Here is an 8,488-nt window from a genome sequence, read left to right on the forward strand (position 1 = left end):
TAGTGAAATAATGTAATATGCTTGATACAGCCGTTAAACTAGACTGAGATAATAAGACGGAAATTGTACGAAGCTTAGCAAAATAATGGAAAACCTAGCCTTGTTTGAGTACTTCCTGGCTGAAAAGCAGATCAAGACATAGAGACAGACAATTGAAATGTTAGGACGTATTCAATGTGTGAGTTATGAGCCTGTGTATTACACAAGGTCAACATTCATCTAAGATATACACGATATATAAGGTTACCATTCATCTAAGATATACTCGTTCCACACTAACCACAGCCAGTATACCGGCAAATCGTCCTGAGGTCATTCACCCCGTTACTATGGAGTACGTCATCGCGTGCGCTATGAATCATGGGAGACCTACCGAAGCTTATTTGACCTTTTTACCTGCGGACGTAACGGACCTGCTCTGTCTTTAAGACGCCGTGAGAACTCACCTGTACGTCTTGTGTCGTCAGAACTAACAGCCTTCGGTTCCTGGAGAGTCAAAGAGCCCCGCAGAGACCTTAAAGACTGGGAAAAGGTCGTCAGACTCTCCCAAGACACTTCTGGAAAAGTCCAGGTAAACCCGGAAGTAACAGGTGCATAACGGCGCCTGCCAGATGTAGCAGCGCCTAAAGTACACAAACTAAAGAAACTTTTACCACAGCTCTTTAGCACACAGATAAACTGTTATTGACGCTATGCCTGTATGGCTTTGAAATTATTACTCCTTTGTTGGTACAGTTTGATCTACAGTGTTCGTTTACGCTTTAACCATGATAATTTGTAAATCAGGTATGTCGTGAGCGAACTGTACATGAAGCACGGTCTGTTCCACTACCATAATATTGTTTAGGGAGAGAAATGATATATTCCTGGGTCTGTGTTTGCGTTACAGGAAGGCACTAGATCCATCTAGTCCAGTTAGGACAGGTGTCACTAGGCAGGTGGTGTGTATCTATCTGTAGGGTCAGACCAGACATGGACGGAAGAGAACAGGAGAACATGGAGGAGTACAAGGAGTCCGGGGCAGAGGATTCCGGGTCTGAAGAGTCGAGTTGGAAGAAAAAGGAGGAAGACGAGAAGGTAGCGTAGAGAAAACATTATAAAAATAGAAGTGGTGTTACACACAGACAAGCCCCATATGGTGGTGTATATCTATAACAGGCCTTTTCCTCTAGCCTGATGTAGATGGGCTGCCCAACGTAAGGTGGCCTCCTTGCGGCAGGACAGCTCGGTAGTCTTTTTTTTTTTTACATTTATCTGTACATACTTTGATGTTTGTTTTCAGATGTGTTTGTACCATGTTATGTGTCTGTATACTATGGGCCGTTGAGTCTGAAATAAACAATAAACATATGTGAGCTATGTACAAATACAGGAGATAAATGATATGTCTTTTTATAACTTTACACGGAGAGACATGAAAGGAAGTGAAATATCAGTATGACGGATAAATGAAGGGATAGGTGTTAAATCTTCTCACATGCCGAGTGTTGTTCTGATTGACTGAGTGTTGACAGTTGTTTCTCCTGTTCCTGTCTGCCGCCGCTATAGGCGCTGCTGAAGGCTGCAGAGGAAGGAGACACGGACAGAGTGAAGCAGCTGTTAGCGGAGGGAGTCAACCCTATTGCTCGTGACCTTGTGGTTTGTTGCCATGTCTTTCGTCATTTTGCATATATATGGTGATGAAGAATTTAAGGCTGTGCAATGAAAATCAAGAGGTGGTAGGGGCAAAATAGACACAGATGGGAAGGGCAATGCCGCACTGGTCGCTGCACCAGTCTTCAGCTTTCAGCTTGTCTGTAACATATCCGTAACATTTGACAAAACAAAGCAATACTTTGAATTTTCCGAATTTGTACCAGTCGCTTCAGCTGCTCCAATTTTACGTCTACTAGTTTACTTCTTACTACTTACTACTAGTTCCCGCCATGATGTGTTTTACAGCAAGGGACTCCACTGCATCAGGCAGCCCAGAATGGTCACCATGAAACTGCATCAGCTTTGCTAGCAGCTGGTGCAGATGTGAACGCACGGGACGATTATGTAGGTAGACTGACTATTGCGATACAAAAAAATATTACTGTACCATTTTGTAAGATTTGACATTCATTTTTACATAACGGTTGATGTGCTGACTACCTTTAGAGCTGCCACCGACATGAACATTTGTCCGACCTGTTGTCGTGCTTAAGACCATTTAATGTCAGCTGTATAGCGGTTTACTTGCTGAACTCCGTTAGAATTGTCAACAAAATAACTGCACATTTGTCAGACCTGTTGTAATGCTGAAGACCATCTGTTTGTTTTACAGCAAGACTCTCCCCTGCACCTGGCAGCCCAGTATGGTCACCATGAAACTGTGTCAGTTTTACTGACAGCTGGTGCAAATGTGAACACAATGAACGATAACGTAGGTGGACGTCGACTGACTACTTTATTTCCGAAACATTTTTATCGCTTATAAGATTTGATATTCATCTTTTACATAACGGTTTACTTGCTGAATTCCGTTAGAATTGTTAACAAAATAACTGCACATTTGTCCGTCCTTTTGTCATGCTGAAGACCATCTGATGTATTTTACAGCAACACTCTCCCCTGCACCTGGCAGCCGGGAATGGCCACCATGAAACTGTGTCAGTTTTACTGACAGCTGGTGCAGATGTGAACGCACGGGACTATCGGGTAGGTAGACTGATCGCTGTGAAACAAGAAATATTTCTGTATCATCTTGTTAGATTTGACATTCATCTTCTCAATCTTCTTACTTAGTGGTTTATTTGCTGTCTACCATTTAAACTGTTACCAACATAACTTTCGACGGTGCACTTCGTCCGACCTGTTGTCATGCTGAAGTCTATCTGATCTATTTTACAGCAAGTCTCTCCCCTGCACCTGGCAGCCATGAATGGTAACCATGAAACTGTATCAGTTTTACTGACAGCTGGTGCAGATGTGAACGCACGGACCGTGTCGGTAGGTAGACTGATTGCTGAGAAACAAGAAATATTTCTGTATCATCTTGTAAGATTTGACATTCATCTTCTCATTTTCTTACTTAGCGGTTTATTTCAACTGTTGCCAACATGAAGCTGGTACGGATTTGAACGCATGGGGCTATACACCATATTCAACTTTCAGAATACATCGAACTTTTTTTGTGTCACAAAGCATGCTTTTATTAAATGTCTACTTTTACTCTTGTCCTTCTGCGCCCATATATGGGTTGCACATACATGTCCTGTATATGTACAATTTGGGGCTATTTTCGTGCAACGCATGACACCGCAGCGAAACGCAACGAATGCGGAAGTAACTATGCCATCGCTTGGCCCAAAATTGCAGGGGTCTATAACCTGATTTAGACAAGAAATTGAAAAGTATTGTGCAGAAATGTCAGCAGGACAAGATTTAAATTGTTAGTGATACCGTTATCATCCATTATTAGAAACAATCAGTATGAATGGCAAAGGTAGGGGATGGTTTCAAGCGAGCTTGGAATCAGTAAGGGATGTAAATATAAACATTCATAAGGTGTTGCTATTTGATCATGCTAAGGATGAAAAATTGCACTGTCAATGCCCCAACAGGGAGACACACCCCTCCATGACGCAGCTACATGGGGCCGCCCAAAGTGTGCGGAAATACTGCTGCAGTACGGGGCTGATGCCGGTCTCAGGAACAAGGTTAGTCAATTCTTCGGCTTTTCTGGTAAATAACTGACTACCAATCCAGAAATACAATACTGGCTTTACTTCTTTTGGGAGAAAAAAAATCAAAAGTAAGACTTTTTTTTTTAAATGATGATCCACTTAAATACATACATTACTGTCCAAGGCAGGGAGAAGCTGTTGTTAGAATATAAACACACAAATCACGATGTGTTCTGATATTCCTGCATCGTATCACATAAACACCTACAAACCTATTTCTTTCTAGACATGGGCTTTTCTGATGTACCTACTGTATATGTTTATTTCGTGTTTATTTCCGATATTTCAACATTCATAAGGCTATAATTGACAGCATGTTCATTCCTAGGATGGTCGAACGGCGGAGGACATCGCTGCAGATGAGGACACCAGTAAACCTTATCCGCTCAGCAAAGATGAGGTAGAACGAATCACTCGTGGTAGAAAGGAAATACTGAAGCTTCTCCGACAACAGAATAATGTGAGTCGCTTCAAAACTTACGTAATGCAAAATCATAAAGCATGAAAGAGTATGATTAAGATGACTGTAAATTTCTTGTGAAACACTTCGGTCCACAAACAACTGCTGATAATATTAAACTACAAGTTGAAGATGATATAAAGTTGTTTTTTTTAGTTCCCCTGGTACGCATGATAGTATTTGAATTTTTGTATTCTGCTTGGCAGGCTGGAGAGAGGTGCATTCTATGACTATCATAAGAATTGCGTAGAAACATTTACCTATAAGCGAAGTTGGAAAGCATGCGATCTATCTATAGAGACATGTACATGTATAATTATACATGTCCAATTACAGCCTACTACAATGACCGGAAGTGTGTCAGAAAGAATTGTACAACCGCCCTCATACCAAAAAAATCTCACTTTCACGTGTGCATGTTTACAGGAAGTCTCCACACGTAAGAAAGGCTACGATCCTGTACTCGTCCGGTTCTATGAAGAAAGAGGAATGACCGAGGCGAAGAAGGATTGTCCGTTGATAGAAGAAGCAGCTAAGCAGAGCGAGAAAACTGTAGACCAAGTGAAGGTGTGTCTTTGTGATAATTGATCGATCTCTGAGCTTAATCAGTTGTATCTTAGGAAAGGCTAAAACGTTTTGTGCTGATAGAGATGAGGAGCTTTAGCTGGAATTAATATTATTGTTGGTGTAACTCGTGCGTTATTTTCTGTAGCAAGAGTGTTACCCTGTGCCTCAAATTAATTGTCACTCATCGTTTCATTGTATCATCCTGGTTATACTTATGAAATCGTACTCTGTACCTCGAATTAATTGTGATTCATCGTTTTGTTGTATCATCCTGGTTAACAGTAATGTCACTTGTAATGATTTTTTAGAACTTCATCGGCAACTATCGTAGGAGTAAAGGCAGCAGTAAGCGGAGCCTCCCCACAGACGACATGGGGACTGAGAACATCACGGGACATCGTGAAGACTTAGGGATGTCGACAAAAGAAGGTATAACGAGAAGTTTATTGCAAATTCGTGCCCGTAGGCTAATTGTAAATTACAAACATAAAAGAACAATAAAACAGAGTATAAAATAACTAATATCTACATGATAAAAGGTAGTTGTCTTAAGCTATATCTATGTTTAAAATAATGTCTAAGGTGTTTGACTTCTCTTTTTTTAGACCATGTAAGACGTAATGTCCCACCTTTTCTAAAATTAGTGGGTTTTGGGAAGTTAAAAGAAGAATAGTTTTTCCTTTGTCTGTAACACATAACACATAACACCTAACTATTTTAGCTGTGAAATACAAACACTTGACTCAGTAGATCATTCTATCTATCTAATCAGACGTCGGCTTTATGTAAGTGCATGAGACATAAGTGATATTATAAATGATAAAATGTATAAATCTTCTTATCCAGGAGACAGCAGTGTTCCACTTGAAATACAGCTGCGGGGTCCTGGAATGCAGCAGCTGTACTCCCAGGCCTGCCGCCAGGGGGCGCGACCGGTGCACAGCGTGCGCGGGCTCGTGGTTGGTCAGTTCAGATCCGGGAAGACGTGTGTCGTCAGGAGGCTGACGGGAGAGAAGGCTGTGGAGAATGAACCGATAACAGACGGCATCGAGATTTCACCCAGCGTACAGACCAAGACTTGGCGGAAGGCAAAAGGTCCGAAAAACATGTTAATATCTATCACCTGGCACGACATTATAGATCTTGCTACTTAGTGAGTTTGGGCCCATAAGAACGTGTCATGCAATGATACATGATCATTTGCACAAATTAGCATAAATTATGCATTTTTAATGACAACATTTACATTAAATTATATGAGATGTTATGAATATTAGAAACCATGTGTAACTTGACAAAAACATAAAATTCTATTGTTGAAACGGAAATTACTAAATTTTAAAAAAAATGCCTGTCAGAAACCCAAAAAATCATTATCTTATTCCAAAAATACAGAATCGTTGCCAACAACACTCTAGGAAAAGTCACCAAATTTGGCCGTTGTAGCTCTAACCGTTCAGACGCTATGTGACATCAAAGTTGGCGCGGGCACTTTTAGCCCCTCCCCGGTCTAGATAGGGTTAAGATGAAATTGCCAAACGGGTCTCAGCTGTAACAACGAATCATACGGTATTTGGCATCTATTGCTTACAGAGGAGCCAGACGAATTCAAGGAAACTATGGCAGAACGATTGGCGGAACAACAAGAACGGGACAAACCACGCACCCGGACATCGTCAGGAGCCCAAGGAGTAGTCAGGAAAAAGTCTACAGGTATGCAATATCACTTTTTCATATCAATGGACATAATATACACATAATCATGAAAGTTCATCTGTGTTCCAACACACAGTTTACAGAGAAATCAAATTATCAATTGATACAGAGAGGTCAATTGCTTACGTCACGTATAAGTAAAATCTCGTGTGAATATTGTCACGAGTCTGTTAACCGTAACTCTCGCGAGATAACGCTGTGAAGTGATTGGTCATTAATCATCCTGATGAAGGCGACAGTGGTCGCTGAAAATTTGATCTCTCTATAAACTGTGTGTTGGAATAAAGTTAAACTTTTTATTATAATATACACATGTACAGGGCAACGCACTCAGTCAGGACAACGAAAATGCTTTTAAAAATTAGAAGCATGACGTTTTATTCATTAATCTACCATGTATGCACAGAACACGAGAATTGGCACCTCTAAATCGTTTTAACGCGTCATCTAGAAACACACACATAGAGATGAAGGGGCAATAATATCTCACTGACTTTCTCGTCTTTATATAAAACTCAGGAAAAGCACAAAAAACGACAAGGAAGCGGACTTTGCAAACGCAGCAGGAGAAACCACCGAAGGACGAGACGCCGACGCAAAGTCAACAGACACAGAAACTGGAGGAAGAAGATGAGAAAGAAGGTGAGAGATGCATAGATTTTTTCACTATAAGAAATGTTCATTATAGAAGATAAAAAGGAACTGGTTGCTTTACACTATACGGTGTTCTTTGTTGTAAATGTATGTCTTTGAGCCAAGGAACTATTTGCAAATGTAGTAATTGGTCTCTACAGAAAAGATGCAAAAGAATGAATGGCAATAGGGGCGGTTTGGACCTGAGGGGTCAAACCTGTTAATTAGCTAGTGACCCGTGACCTCTCAGCGTCACCAGCCTTCCTCCTCAGTCTGTTTTTGTCCAGCGGGAGACAACACGTATTTGTCAGCTCATCCTCAAACTGCCGAAGCTTCGTTTTCAACCATGCCCCGCTCACCCAGGAAAAAGCGAGGCAACCTCTGTACCGGCTGCGGGGAACCGTTATCTACCCACAAAGCCGGAGAAGCGGGGAATGACTGCAAAAGGAACAAATCGACGGATTCTTCTACCTCCAGCAACACCGGCGAGACCACCGGCAAGACCACCCAGCTGGACACAGCTGCTCTGCAACAACGAAAAGCGGAGCTAGAGGCGGCAATCCGCGATGCAGAGCTTCGACACGAAGTGCAGGAACTAGAAAAGAAGCTACAACGCCTGACGACCGCCTCACCTCACCCTCCTACCGTCCCTGGCACGGGATCCTCTGCCGGCGTGGCGGCTCTGCTCGGCGACGCCGACGTCACCCTGGATCAACTCCGAAAAGACTCCCAGCTGCTGACCAAGGTGGACGAAAAACTGGCTCATCTGGACGGCGCCTCCGTTACCAAGCCGCCCCCCTCAAAAGGTAAGCGAAAAGTACTCTCTCCAGGGTCATTCGTTTTCAATTGCGAGTCCGCCGACGTGAAAAACTACGACGACCTCACCCCGGAGGAATCCCTCAGCGGTAGCATGGGGCTCCTCCTGTCCGACGAGCTGACGGAAGAGGAGAGACTCGGACGGATCCTCCTGCTACAGTACACGTGCAACCGTCTGGCCCGGTACAAATGGTCAGTTGTACGCGCCTTCCACAGTGCAGCAGTACAGCGTGCACTCCAATCCAACACGGGTACCTGGAGCTCTGACTGGAACACACTCAAGGAGTTTTTCTTCGACGGGGACACTTCCAAGCTGAAACCCAAGAGCGCACCCCCCCCCGGCGTCCGGCGAGAAATCGCGGTCCGCAAAGTTATGCTTCCGATACAACAAGAACGGCTGCACTACCACCTCCTGCAAGTTCGACCACGCTTGCCTTTTCTGCTGGGACAAGACGGGCCAGCGCTACAAACACTCCGAGGCCGATTGTCGTCGCCGCAAAGAGGCCAAGAAGGACGACCATACTGACGATACTAGTAAACAGGACGCCTGACAAACTCTCTCTAGCTCGGACACGTTAGCTACAGG

At 43.1% G+C, this 8,488-nt stretch overlaps 1 protein-coding gene and 1 long non-coding RNA gene across 2 annotated transcripts; both read left to right on the top strand.

Moving 5' to 3' along the window:
- The first annotated feature begins 403 nt into the window (after nt 1–403).
- On the top strand, nt 404–1,642 carry LOC109482829. The gene is made up of 3 exons (XR_002140983.1): nt 404–571; nt 890–1,077; nt 1,549–1,642. It is a non-coding gene; the product is annotated as an uncharacterized LOC109482829 (long non-coding RNA).
- A 1,441-nt stretch (nt 1,643–3,083) lies between these two features.
- On the top strand, nt 3,084–7,148 carry LOC109482828. The gene is made up of 8 exons (XM_019785673.1): nt 3,084–3,092; nt 3,588–3,683; nt 4,039–4,170; nt 4,597–4,737; nt 5,046–5,166; nt 5,584–5,832; nt 6,331–6,450; nt 6,973–7,148. Exons 1-8 carry the CDS (start codon nt 3,084–3,086, stop codon nt 7,146–7,148), a joined length of 1,044 nt encoding a protein of 347 aa, XP_019641232.1.
- The last annotated feature ends 1,340 nt before the right edge of the window (nt 7,149–8,488 follow it).

The sequence above is a fragment of the Branchiostoma belcheri genome, unplaced genomic scaffold (assembly GCF_001625305.1).
Source record: "Branchiostoma belcheri isolate BF01 breed outbred unplaced genomic scaffold, Haploidv18h27 scaffold604, whole genome shotgun sequence".
NCBI classification, from domain to species: domain Eukaryota; kingdom Metazoa; phylum Chordata; class Leptocardii; order Amphioxiformes; family Branchiostomatidae; genus Branchiostoma; species Branchiostoma belcheri.

Bases quoted from the DNA above. Each gene is read 5' to 3' on its own strand.
- LOC109482828 (XM_019785673.1), top strand. The intron at 4,738-5,045 runs GTGTGTCTTTGT...ATGATTTTTTAG, and splicing joins AAACTGTAGACCAAGTGAAG to AACTTCATCGGCAACTATCG. The intron at 5,167-5,583 runs GTATAACGAGAA...CTTCTTATCCAG, and splicing joins AGGGATGTCGACAAAAGAAG to GAGACAGCAGTGTTCCACTT.